At 44.0% G+C, this 14787-nt stretch overlaps 1 protein-coding gene across 1 annotated transcript in view; it reads right to left on the bottom strand.

Annotated features, from left to right (window-relative positions):
* Positions 1–14787, bottom strand: part of LOC133606925 (uncharacterized) — a 110994-nt gene that overhangs the window by 21252 nt on the left and 74955 nt on the right. Inside the window, exons 2-3 of the mRNA XM_061961372.1 lie at positions 3953–4144; positions 3750–3894 (exon numbers count right to left, since the gene is read on the bottom strand). Coding sequence (XP_061817356.1) covers positions 3750–3894; positions 3953–4144 — 337 coding nt within the window. The remainder of the gene's footprint in view (positions 1–3749; positions 3895–3952; positions 4145–14787) is intronic.

Raw genomic sequence — 14787 nt, 5'->3', positions numbered from 1 at the left:
GACATTTAGGCCGAAAACTGGACAAAAGTATTGGGATACTTGGGACTAAAACTTGACAAAAGTATTGGGACACTTAGGACTAGCACCTGCCAAATACACGGGCCCGACCAATGCTGCTTGCAGCTTTAATTAGGGCCCGCATGGCCCATTGTATAAGGACTCCCAAAGGGAGTCCTTATACAATGGGACATAAGGACCTATTGAGTTTCTAAGGTTTTATTATTATTATTATACCGGCCGCCTCTTTGAGCTGCAATTTGACCCACTTAACATGCTTCAAAACTCACCATATTTGACCCACACGTCAGGACCTGCGAAAATTGCCTTTTGATAAAAAAACCGAACAGCAAAACTCAAAATTGCGCTCTAGCGCTCCCTAGGGGAAAAAAAAAACTAGACTGCCTGTAACTCCCACTAGGAAGGTCGGAGAGACATGAAACAAAAACCTCTATATAGGTCTGACTCAGACCTAGCTTTCATAATAGTACATTCTCGGGCTAAAATCAACAGGAAGTTGGCAATTCCCCCTTCAAGACAAAAAAGTACTAAAAACGGTCACTTTTGCCTCTTTGAGCTGTAATTTGACCCCCTTAACATGCTTCAAAACTCACCAAACTGAACACACACATCAGGACTAGCTAAAATTCCAATCTAATGAAAAAACCTAACCCCAAATCTAAAAATTGTGCTGAGCTGCTGTTTTCTCAAGATGGCTGCTTAAAAGCAGGAAGCACCAGCGTGCCCACACAATGCGGACAAGGTAGGTACACTAGACAAAAGTATTGGGACACTTCGGACTAAAAGTAGACAAAAGTATTGGGACACTTAGGACTAGCACCTGCCAAATACGCGGGCCCGACCAATGCTGCTTGCAGCTTTAATTAGGGCCCGCATGGCCCATTGTATAAGGACTCCCAAAGGGAGTCCTTATACAATGGGACATAAGGACCTATTGAGTTTCTAAGGTTTTATTATTATTATTATACCGGCCGCCTCTTTGAGCTGCAATTTGACCCACTTAACATGCTTCAAAACTCACCATATTTGACCCACACGTCAGGACCTGCGAAAATTGCCTTTTGATAAAAAAAACGAACAGCAAAACTCAAAATTGCGCTCAAGCGCCCCCTAGGGGGAAAAAAAACTAGACTGCCTGTAACTCCCACTAGGAAGGTCAGAGAGACATGAAACAAAAACCTCTATGTAGGTCTGACTCAGACCTAGCTTTCATAATAGTACATTCTCGGGCTAAAATCAACAGGAAGTTGGCAATTCCCCCTTCAAGACAAAAAAGTACTAAAAACGGTCACTTTTGCCTCTTTGAGCTGTAATTTGACCCCCTTAACATGCTTCAAAACTCACCAAACTGAACACACACATCAGGACTGGCTAAAATTGCGATCTAATGAAAAAACCTAACCCCAAATCTAAAAATTGTGCTCTACCGCAATTTTCTTATAAAATGCAGAAAAAACTGCTCCTCGGAAGAAAAAAATGACAAAACTGCATGTTACTCCCACTGGGAAAGTCGGAGAGACATGAAACAAAAACCTCTATGTAGGTCTCACTTAGACCTACATTTCATGGATTGACAACCCTCAGCAACAATCAACAGGAAGTTTGCAATTTCCCCTTCAAAACAAAATGTTTTAATAAACCGGTCACTTCTCTTCAAACATTATCTCCTCTGAGCGCGTTTGTCGTTTCAGCTTCAAACTAACACAGGAGAGAGATTGAACGAAATCATTTTTCTAACTGCTCCGGTTTTGATTTTATGAGCCTACAAAGAACCGCCGCGCTGATGCTGCTGCGCTGATGCTGCTGCGCTGCTGTTTTCTCAAGATGGCTGCTTAAAAGCAGGAAGCACCAGCGTGCCCACACAATGCGGACAAGGTAGGTACACTAGACAAAAGTATTGGGACACTTCGGACTAAAAGTAAACAAAAGTATTGGGACATTTATCACTACCACTGGACAAAAGTATTGGGACACTTAGGTCGAAAACTGGACAAAAGTATTGGGACACTTGGGACTACAACTTGACAAAAGTATTGGGACACTTACTACTACCACTGAACAAAAGTATTGGGCAACTGGACAAAAGTATTGGGACACTTACACTGGACAAAAGTATTGGGACACTTATGACTACCACTGAACAAAAGTATTGGGACACTTCGGACTAAAAGTAGACAAAAGTATTGGGGCACTTAGGACGCAAACTGGACAAAAGTATTGGGCCACTTGGGACTAAAACTTGACAAAAGTATTGGTACTCTGGACAAAAGTATTGGGACACTTAGGACTACAACTTGACAAAAGTATTGGGACACTTAGGACTAAAACTGGACAAATGTTTTGGGACACTTAGGACTACAACTGGACAAAAGTATTGGGACACTTAGGACTACAACTTGACAAAAGTATTGGGCCACTTGGGACTAAAAATTGACAAAAGCTTTGGGACACTTACACTGGACAAAAGTATTGGGACACTTAGGACTACAACTTGACAAAAGTATTGGGACACTTAGGACTACTACTAAACAAAAGTATTGGGACACTTTGGACTAAAAGTAGACAAAAGTATTGGGACACTTAGGACTACCACTGGACAAAAGTTTTGGGACACTTAGGACTACAACTTGACAAAAATATTGGGACACGTAGGACTACCACTGGACAAAAGTATTAGGACACTTACACTGGATAAAAGTATTGGGACACTTACGCCTAAACTTGACAAAAGTATTGGGACACTTAGGACTACCTCTGGACAAAAGTATTGAGACACCTACACTGGACAAAAGTATTGGGACACTTAGGACTACAACTTGACAAAAGTATTGGGCCACTTGGGACTAAAAATTGACAAAAGTTTTGGGACACTTACACTGGACAAAAGTATTGGGACACTTAGGACTACAACTTGACAAAAGTATTGGGACACTTAGGACTACTACTAAACAAAAGTATTGGGACACTTTGGACTAAAAGTAGACAAAAGTATTGGGACACTTAGGACTACCACTGGACAAAAGTTTTGGGACACTTAGGACTACAACTTGACAAAAGTATTGGGACACGTAGGACTACCACTGGACAAAAGTATTAGGACACTTACACTGGATAAAAGTATTGGGACACTTACGCCTAAACTTGACAAAAGTATTGGGACACTTAGGACTACCTCTGGACAAAAGTATTGAGACACCTACACTGGACAAAAGTATTGGGACACTTAGGACTACAACTTGACAAAAGTATTGGGACACTTGGGACTACAACTTGACATAAGTATTGGGACACTTAGGACTACCACTGGACACAAGTATTGGGACACTTACACTGGACAAAAGTATTGGGACACTTGGGACTAAAACTTGACAAAAGTATTGGGACATTTAGGACTAGCACCTGCCAAATATGCGGGCCCGACCAATGCTGCTTGCAGCTTTAATTTTTTCATGTTTTTGTTTGTTTGATGTCAAAAAAACATTGATCTTATTATTGATTTTTTTTTAGCAATGACAAATTCCACTAAAATATGCAATATTTCCCCAAACATGTTCAAAAGTGGAATATTTGATGTGAAGTAATTAATTCACAACAACATTCATTTTGATGCATTATTATTTTGAACAATGACAGTTTTAAAGAAAAAAACAAACTTGGAGTCAACATTACAACTTTGTCTTGTGTTTGCTCTTTTATTCCAGGTGTTTAGTTAGAAAAAGTCCTGTTCCTACCTGCTGGAAACTTCTTTGGTCTTGCTGCAGCGTTCCTGCAGGCAGCACACCAGGAAGGAGAGCGACATGGCCAGGATGACGATGGCGCTCACCACCGACGCCAACACGGCGACTCTCAATCCACGGTCCTCCGGCCTGGGGATGGCTGGGGCGGGAGAAGAAGTGGTGAGGCAACCAAGGTGGTGGCGCGACACACGGCTCACCTTGGCACTCGGGCTGGTAGTCGCTCCACCGGGCGTTCCCGCTGCGGACGAGGCAGTGGATCTTATGGCTGCCCAACAGCTGGTAGCCCTCACGGCACCAGAAGGCCAGAGCGCTGCCCACAGACACGCCTGTGCCGCTTTCCACGTAGAAGGAACCTCCACGTGGTGGCAGGAGGGCCACACAAGACAGGCCTGGAGGTGGTTGTTGAGGCAAAATGAACACCATCAACTGGAGGTGGTTGCTGAGGCAAAATGAATGCCATCAAATACAAATCAATCAATCAATCAATCTTTATTTATATAGCCCTAAATCACAAGTGTCTCAAAGGGCTGCACAAGCCACAACGACATCCTCGGTACAAAGCCCACATACGGGCAAGGAAAAACTCACCCCAGTGGGACGTCGATGTGAATGACTATGAGAAACCTTGGAGAGGACCGCATATGTGGGTAACCCCCCCCCCCCTCTAGGGGAGACCGAAAGCAATGGATGTCGAGTGGGTCTGACATAATATTGTGAGAGTCCAGTCCATAGTGGATCCAACATAATAGTAAGAGTCCAGTCCATAGTGGGGCCAGCAGGACACCATCCCGAGCGGAGACGGGTCAGCAGCGTAGAGATGTTCCCAGCCGATGCACAGGCGAGCGGTCCACCCCGGGTCCCGACTCTGGACAGCCAGCACTTCATCCATGGCCACCGGACCTGTGCCCCCCCCCCCCTCAAGGAAAAGGGGAGCAGAGGAGAGAAGAAAAGAAACGGCAGATCAACTGGTCTAACAGGGGGGCTATTTAAAGGCTAGAGTATACAAATGAGTTTTAAGATGGGACTTAAATGCTTCTACTGAGGTAGCATCTCTAATTGTTACCGGGAGGGCATTCCATAGTACTGGAGCCCGAATAGAAAACGCTCTATAGCCACTGGAAACTGGAACCACAACTTTTTTCCCCTACACTTTGAAACCTGCGACCTATAAAACATATTAGAGATTTTTTTCGCTAATGGCAAAATATTTCTATTCAATCGCTTTGATCATAGCTTCAAGAGGTAGTCACTATTTCAGTAATTGCATTCAAAAGGTGTAACTTGTACATTATATTTATTCATTGCACACAGACTGATGCATTCAAATGTTTATTTCATTTAATTTTGATGATTTGCAACAAATGAAAATCCAAAATTCCGTGTGTCACAAAATTAGAATATTACTTAAGGCTAATACAAAAAAGGGATTTTTAGAAATGTTGGCCAACTGAAAAGTATGAAAATGAAAAATATGAGCATGTACAATACTCAATACTTGGTTGGAGCTCCTTTTGCCTCAATTACTGCGTTAATGCGGCGTGGCATGGAGTCGATGAGTTTCTGGCACTGCTCAGGTGTTATGAGAGCCCAGGTTGCTCTGATAGTGGCCTTCAACTCTTCTGCGTTTTTGGGTCTGGCATTCTGCATCTTCCTTTTCACAATACCCCACAGATTTTCTATGGGGCTAAGGTCAGGGGAGTTGGCGGGCCAATTTAGAACAGAAATACCATGGTCCGTAAACCAGGCACGGGTAGATTTTGCGCTGTGTGCAGGCGCCAAGTCCTGTTGGAACTTGAAATCTCCATCTCCATAGAGCAGGTCAGCAGCAGGAAGCATGAAGTGCTCTAAAACTTGCTGGTAGACGGCTGCGTTGACCCTGGATCTCAGGAAACAGAGTGGACCGACACCAGCAGATGACATGGCACCCCAAACCATCACCCAACCATGCAAATGTTGCATTTCCTTTGGAAATCGAGGTCCCAGAGTCTGGAGGAAGACAGGAGAGGCACAGGATCCACGTTGCCTGAAGTCTAGTGTAAAGTTTCCACCATCAGTGATGGTTTGGGGTGCCATGTCATCTGCTGGTGTCGGTCCACTCTGTTTCCTGAGATCCAGGGTCAACGCAGCCGTCTACCAGCAAGTTTTAGAGCACTTCATGCTTCCTGCTGCTGACCTGCTCTATGGAGATGGAGATTTCAAGTTCCAACAGGACTTGGCGCCTGCACACAGCGCAAAATCTACCCGTGCCTGGTTTACGGACCATGGTATTTCTGTTCTAAATTGGCCCGCCAACTCCCCTGACCTTAGCCCCATAGAAAATCTGTGGAGTATTGTGAAAAGGAAGATGCAGAATGCCAGACCCAAAAACGCAGAAGAGTTGAAGGCCACTATCAGAGCAACCTGGGCTCTCATAACACCTGAGCAGTGCCAGAAACTCATCGACTCCATGCCACGCCGCATTAACGCAGTAATTGAGGCAAAAGGAGCTCCAACCAAGTATTGAGTATTGTACATGCTCATATTTTTCATTTTCATACTTTTCAGTTGGCCAACATTTCTAAAAATCCCTTTTTTGTATTAGCCTTAAGTAATATTCTAATTTTGTGACACACGGAATTTTGGATTTTCATTTGTTGCCACTTCAAATCATCAAAATTAAATGAAATAAACATTTGAATGCATCAGTCTGTGTGCAATGAATAAATATAATGTACAAGTTACACCTTTTGAATGCAATTACTGAAATAAATCAAGTTTTTCAAAATATTCTAATTTACTGGCTTTTACCTGTAATATCCCAACTCCTCTCACTCACTCCACTAGAGATGCGCGGTTTGCGGGCACAACCGCGGAGTCCGCGGATCGGGCAGATGAAATAAAAAAAAAATTAGATTTAATCCGCGGGTCGGGTCGGGTCGGGTGGTTGAAATAAAAAAAAATTAGATTTTAAATAGATTCAGGCGGGTGGCAGTTAAACCAATTGGGAAATATATATACATAGTTAAATGTTGTTACCCACATACGAAAAACGAGCAGGCACCTGCAGCATATGCCACAACAGAAGAAGGAAAAAAAAGAGATGGACACTTTTACGGAGCGGAGAAGGGACGCCTCGCCGAGGCCCCTTCCCCCGAGAGGGCCCCACCGGGAGCCGTAGCTGAGGCGATCCGCGAGAAGGGCCCGACGCACATCCAGGGTCACCACCGCGCCCACCGCACCGACACCCCGCCTCGTCCGCCTTCACCGCGGCCGGCGTCACGCGCAGCAAGTAAGCAGCTTTTACCTGCCCGCCACCCCCGTGACCGGGGGCTCGTAACAGGGGTCACTCCGCGCGCTCCGCCCGCGCAGCTTACCTGCCCGCCACCCCTGTTGCCGGGGGCGCGTAACAGGGGTCACTCCACGCGCAGTGCGCTCACGAAAGGGGTGGGCCTCACCCTGGTTGATATAGACAGCAGGACGGTGGCCATGGAAGACGGAACCCGCTAATGAGTGTGTAACAACCCACCTGCCGAATCAACTAGCCCTGAAAATGGATGGCGCTGGAGCGTCGGGCCCATACCCGGCCGTCGCCGGCAGCGAGACGCGCTTGGAGGTGCGCTCAGCGCGGCTCCCATATGATTGCGCACTGGTGTGCGTCTGGGTCGTGACAGCGTGGCATGCGAATGTCTGTGCTGCATTGGATCAGTCTCCTTTCTTTAACAGGCAAAAGCTTTATAACCTCACTAATGCCTTGTATCGTCTATATTAGATATATAACAACGGGCGGGTGCGGTTCTGATCAAATGTTACAAAAAAAAATTACAGTTGGTACAAAATGCGGCTGCTAGACTTTTGACAAGAACAAGAAAGTTTGATCATATTACGCCTATACTGTATATACCTATATACATATATACCTATACATATATACCTATACTGGCTCACCTGCACTGGCTTCCTGTGCACTTAAGAAGTGACTTTAAGGTTTTACTACTTACGTATAAAATACTACACGGTCTAGCTCCGTCCTATCTTGTCGATTGCATTGTACCATATGTCCCGGCAAGAAATCTGCGTTCAAAGAACTCCGGCTTATTAGTGATTCCCAGAGCCCAAAAAAAGTCTGCGGGCTATAGAGCGTTTTCTATTGGGGCTCCAGTACTATGGAATGCCCTCCCGGTAACAATTAGAGATGCTACCTCAGTAGAAGCATTTAAGTCCCATCTTAAAACTCATTTGTATACTCTAGCCTTTAAATAGCCCCCCTGTTAGACCAGTTGATCTGCCGTTTCTTTTCTTTTCTCCTCTGCTCCCCTTTTCCTTGAGGGGGGGGGGCGCACAGGTCCGGTGGCCATGGATGAAGTGCTGGCTGTCCAGAGTCGGGACCCGGGGTGGACCGCTCGCCTGTGCATCGGTTGGGAACATCTCTACGCTGCTGACCCGTCTCCGCTCGGGATGGTGTCCTGCTGGCCCCACTATGGACTGGACTCTTACTATTATGTTGGATCCACTATGGACTGGACTCTCACAATATTATGTCAGACCCACTCGACATCCATTGCTTTCGGTCTCCCCTAGAGGGGGGGGGTTACCCACATATGCGGTCCTCTCCAAGGTTTCTCATAGTCATTCACATCGACGTCCCACTGGGGTGAGTTTTTCCTTGCCCGTATGTGGGCTTTGTACCGAGGATGTCGTTGTGGCTTGTGCAGCCCTTTGAGACACTTGTGATTTAGGGCTATATAAATAAAGATTGATTGATTGATTGATGTTACATCGGGTGGATGGAGGATGGTTGACGACTTTCTGATGCGGTTGCGGATGAAATAATTGCCTATCCGCGCATCTCTGCACTCCACATTTAACATAAACAATATAATACAAGAACAATACCATACAAACAAAAACAAGAAAAACTCCTGTACACTAACAATACAATAGTCAATCAATCAATCAATCAATCTTTATTTATATAGCCCTAAATCACAAGTGTCTCAAAGGGCTGCACAAGCCACAACGACATCCTCGGTACAAAGCCCACATACGGGCAAGGAAAAACTCACCCCAGTGGGACGTCGATGTGAATGACTATGAGAAACCTTGGAGAGGACCGCATATGTGGGTAACCCCCCCCCCCTCTAGGGGAGACCGAAAGCAATGGATGTCGAGTGGGTCTGACATAATATTGTGAGAGTCCAGTCCATAGTGGATCCAACATAATAGTAAGAGTCCAGTCCATAGTGGGGCCAGCAGGACACCATCCCGAGCGGAGACGGGTCAGCAGCGTAGAGATGTTCCCAGCCGATGCACAGGCGAGCGGTCCACCCCGGGTCCCGACTCTGGACAGCCAGCACTTCATCCATGGCCACCGGACCTGTGCCCCCCACCCCCCTCAAGGAAAAGGGGAGCAGAGGAGAAAAGAAAAGAACTTTGTCTCATAGTACCACTGTTACTATGAGACAAGACAAGATGAGACAAAACACACACACACACACACACACACACACACACACACACACACACTCTCTGACCATACAGCTCTCTCTCATGGCTCTGTACTTCTTCAGTACTTCTTTTATAAACAGTCTTTTAAGTGTGTAGCTGCTGACAGAAGCACATTGTATATATGTTATATAATTTCATAGTTGGTTAGAGTAAATAAATACAATGTATAAATATAAGTTCATATTTACATTTAATGTGATTAAAAATGTATTTTCTTTGGTAATTTCATGCAAGTATAAGTTAACTTTATTTTTGTTACAAAACTCATGTAAATTGGAGAGGAACATATTTTTTGTTCCGGTTTGGTCACATTGTTGGGGGGGACAATTAATGTGAGGCCAATGAGGTATGATTCTTTCTGGTATGTATGTCAAATCAATGTGTTTTATGTTATTGGATGTCAGACTAATTGTAAGTTCTGTTTTTCTTATTTATTAGTCCTGACGGCATTATTTTGGCATTGTGTTGGCATCGTTGTGACGAGGAGAAGGCGTGGCTGAAAATAAATGTCTCTTTTAGAAAAACGAACAACTTGAGCCTTGATTAAGACCTCGGAGGGAGCAACAAAGTGTAATCATTGTTAGAACAGGTTTTTAACTGGTCCCCTAAGTTGTTCCACAGACTTAACTCCACGCACTGAAATGCACATTGATTTTAAAGTTGTTCTAAATTTAGGCAAATGTAATTTGCAGAGGTGGGACCAAGTCATTGTTTTGCAAGTCACAAGTAAGTCTCAAGTCTTTGCCCTCAAGTCCGAGTCAAGTCCCGAGTCAAGACAGGCAAGCCCCGAGTCAAGTCCGAAGTCAAGACTGGAAAGTCTCAAGTCAAGTCCTAAGTCCTGCATTTTGAGTTTCGAGTCCTTTCAAGTCCTTTTAACCACAGACTAATATATTAACACAGATTGTGTATGCTTTTCAAACGCTGTATTTATTTATTAAAACAAGTGCATTTTAAATTGCAGGAAAGAAAATTGTGCTGACATTGCACTTTATAATAGCACTATTAACCAGTCATTTTAAACATTAACTCATTCCTTTACAGAACAAACACATTGAAAAATAAAGTGCAAATGTACTTATTTGTACAAAAGTGAAAAAACATGACATATACGTGAACATAACAAAAAAGTTGTACTTTTTATATGTCAGGGCCCTATGCTGCATTGCATTTGCAAAAGACCAAATTAGCCAAGAGTCTGTCAGTCATTTGTGCACGATGGGGGCGTAGTATGATGCCACCATGGCTGAAAACTCGCTCCACTGGAGCACTGGAGGCAGGCACTGCCAAGACTCTCATGGCCACTCGGAACAGTGAAGGAAGAGTCTTCATGTTCAATGCCCAGAACAAAAGGGGGGAGAGAGTTGTTTTGGGTTGGTGCACTACTTGTAAGTGTATCTTGTGTTTTTTATGTTGATTTAATTAAAAAAAGAAAAAAATATATATATATATATTTCTTGTGCGGCCCGATACCAATCGATCCACGGACCAGTACCGGGCCACGGCCCGGTGGTTGGGGACCACTGAGGTAAACAACCAACAGTATGTCAGAAGGCTAGCTAAAACAGTACACATATTCATAATATAGTATACATTTTAACTGACCTTTATTTTACTATTTTTGTCTTTTTTTAGGTGTCTAAAATACGCGGTGCTGCTGACCGCGGTCTAACGTTACGTGTGATATATTGACTAACGTAACCCTGCTTAAAAAAAATCACTGAACAAAAAGTATGAATAAGGTAGTGAACTGCAACAGATTCCCGTGTTTGCAATAACGTTATAACGTTAGCAGTGAGTTTACAGCCTCACTGATTTAACTACACAGCAAATAAAAGTCACGTTACTTAGCCAATAAACGTTATCTTACATTCAAAACTTACCGTTCTTTGTGCAACTTCAAATGCCAGACGAAGTTGGAAGTTGTTGCCTCTCCATCAGTAATTTTCGAACTGCATGTGTTGCATACTGCAAACCGTTTTGTGTTGACCACCTCGTAATTTTTATACCCAAACGAAAATTATTTTAGGTATCATTTTTTGTTCACTGGCGTGTGGTTTGGACATGTCTTCTTCGTTGGTTGTCCTGCAATTTGATTGGATGAATGCTGTGTGATGAAAACAAAGTAGATCTAATTTGATTGGCTGTTGTACTGAGAGCACACCAGCTGACACACGCAACGCTGATAGACAAGTACACAACGAAAAATACGGAGCGCTCCCGAATAACTTTTTCATCTTTGGGTTTTGGGGAAAGTAGCAAGTCATGTCAATTCAAAAGGCTCAAGTCCAAGTGAAGTCACAAGTCATTGATGTTAAAGTCTAAGTCGAGTTGCAAGTCTTTTTACATTTTGTCAAGTCGAGTCTAAAGTCATCAAATTCATGACTCGAGTCTGACTCGAGTCCAAGTCATGTGACTCGAGTCCACACCTCTGGTAATTTGTTGTTTCCTCTTAGACTGTAACTATGGTGAGCATCTCTATCCTGGAATAGGTTTTGTATATTGGATGGCAAAGAGTTTTGGGATGCCCTAAACATCATTTGAGCAGTTTTAAAATTGATCACATGGTGCAGTTGAAGTTGCTTTAACTCCATGAATAGTGGATTAGAATGATGTAAGTAGTGAACATTGGACACAATCCTAATGGCCTTTTTCTGCAGAGTGACTAAAGGCTGTAGATGAGATTTAGAACAATTTCCCCAGACTTCAACACAATAGTTGAAATATGACATAATAAATGAATGATGCAATAACAGCAGAGCATTGGCGTTCAATAAATGACATCATCTCCTCATTGGTGTTCAATAAATGACATCATCTCCTCATTGGTGTTCAATAAATGCCATCATCTCCTCATTGGTGTTCAATAAATGACATCATCTCCTCATTGGTGTTCAATAAATGACATCATCTCATTGGTGTTCAATAAATGACATCATCTCCTCATCATTCCAACACATTTAGCAACTTTTGTCCTCAGGTAACTTATATGAGGCTTCCATGAGATATTTTCATCTATTACCACTCCTAAGAATACATTTTGTTGGACATATTCTATTGGTGTATCGTCAATAACAAACCTGATAGGTAGATTACTTTTGACATCGCTAAAGAGCCTTATTTTGGTCTTCTTTAAATTCAGAGACAATTTGTTGGTATTAAAGCAAGTTTGTAACTTGATCATCTCCTCAGTTACAGAGGCCAGAAGTTGCTTGACGTGGTCACCTACACATGTCATGCTTGTATTGTCTTCACGTGGTCACCTGTATCGTCTTCACGTGGTCACCTGCACATGTCATGCTTGTATCGTCTTCACGTGGTCACCTGTATCGTCTTCACGTGGTCACCTGCACATGTCATGCTTGTATTGTCTTCACGTGGTCACCTGCACATGTCATGCTTGTATCGTCTTCACGTGGTCACCTGCACATGTCATGCTTGTATCGTCTTCACGTGGTCACCTGCACATGTCATGCTTGTATTGTCTTCACGTGGTCACCTGCACATGTCATGCTTGTATCGTCTTCACGTGGTCACCTGCACATGTCATGCTTGTATCGTCTTCACGTGGTCACCTGCACATGTCATGCTTGCATCGTCTTCACGTGGTCACCTGCACATGTCATGCTTGTATTGTCTTCACGTGGTCACCTGCACATGTCATGCTTGTATTGTCTTCACGTGGTCACCTGCACATGTCATGCTTGTATCGTCTTCACGTGGTCACCTGCACATGTCATGCTTGTATTGTCTTCACGTGGTCACCTGCACATGTCATGCTTGTATTGTCTTCACGTGGTCACCTGCACATGTCATGCTTGTATCGTCTTCACGTGGTCACCTGCACATGTCATGCTTGTATCGTCTTCACGTGGTCACCTGCACATGTCATGCTTGTATTGTCTTCACGTGGTCACCTGCACATGTCATGCTTGTATTGTCTTCACGTGGTCACCTGCACATGTCATGCTTGTATTGTCTTCACGTGGTCACCTGCACATGTCATGCTTGTATCGTCTTCACGTGGTCACCTGCACATGTCATGCTTGTATTGTCTTCACGTGGTCACCTGCACATGTCATGCTTGTATCGTCTTCACGTGGTCACCTGCACATGTCATGCTTGTATTGTCTTCACGTGGTCACCTGCACATGTCATGCTTGTATTGTCTTCACGTGGTCACCTGCACATGTCATGCTTGTACACATGTCATGCTTGTATTGTCTTCACGTGGTCACCTACACATGTCATGCTTGTATCGTCTTCACGTGGTCACCTGCACATGTCATGCTTGTATTGTCTTCACGTGGTTACCTGCACATGTCATGCTTGTATTGTCTTCACGTGGTCACCTGCACATGTCATGCTTGTATTGTCTTCACGTGGTCACCTGCACATGTCATGCTTGTATTGTCTTCACGTGGTCACCTGCACATGTCATGCTTGTATTGTCTTCACGTGGTCACCTGCACATGTCATGCTTGTATTGTCTTCACGTGGTCACCTGCACATGTCATGCTTGTATTGTCTTCACGTGGTCACCTGCACATGTCATGCTTGTATTGTCTTCACGTGGTCACCTGCACATGTCATGCTTGTATTGTCTTCACGTGGTCACCTGCACATGTCATGCTTGTATTGTCTTCACGTGGTCACCTGCACATGTCATGCTTGTATTGTCTTCACGTGGTCACCTGCACTTGTCATGCTTGTATTGTCTTCACGTGGTCACCTGCACATGTCATGCTTGTATCGTCTTCACGTGGTCACCTGCACATGTCATGCTTGTATTGTCTTCACGTGGTCACCTGCACATGTCATGCTTGTATCGTCAGTAAAGAGGATGAACTTCAGCAGTGCTGCTACTTGACATATTTCCTTGATGTGCATTATAAATAGTGTGGGTCCCAGTATGGACCCCTGGGGGACTCCACAGGTTATGTTCATGAGTGTAGATTGATGTTGGTCCTTCTGAACAATCTGCTGTCTCTCATTCAAGTAGCTCTTCAGCCATTTCCCCGCCACTCCCCTTATGCTATAGTTTTACACTTTATTTACGAAAATAACAAATTTGTTCTTCTCGATATTATTAGGGCCCGCAATGGCCCATTGCAAAAGGACTCCCACAGGGAGTCCTTATGCAATGGGACATAAGGACCTATTGTTTTTCGTTCGTTTTATTCTTTATTATTCTTCCGCCGCCTCTTCGAGCACTAATTTGACCCACTTAACATGCTTCAAAACTCACCATATTTGACCCACACATCAGGACCTGCGAAAATGGTCTTTTAATACAAAAACCAAACTGCAAAAATCAAAATTGCGCTCTAGCGCCCCCTAGAAAGAAAAAAAAACTAGACTGCCTGTAACTCCCACTAGGAAGGTCGGAAAGACATGAAACAAAATCCTCTATGTAGGTCTGACTCGGGCTAAAATCAACAGGAAGTTGGCAATTCCCCCTTCAAGACAAAAAAGTACTAAAAACAGTCACTTTTGCCTCTTTGAGCTGTAATTTGACCCCCTTAACATGCTTCAAAACTCACCAAACTGA

This window comes from Nerophis lumbriciformis, linkage group LG05 (assembly GCF_033978685.3).
Source record: "Nerophis lumbriciformis linkage group LG05, RoL_Nlum_v2.1, whole genome shotgun sequence".
NCBI classification, from domain to species: Eukaryota; Metazoa; Chordata; class Actinopteri; order Syngnathiformes; family Syngnathidae; genus Nerophis; species Nerophis lumbriciformis.
Note: the sequence above shows the minus strand (reverse complement) of the source record. Positions and strands in the feature narration are given on the sequence as shown.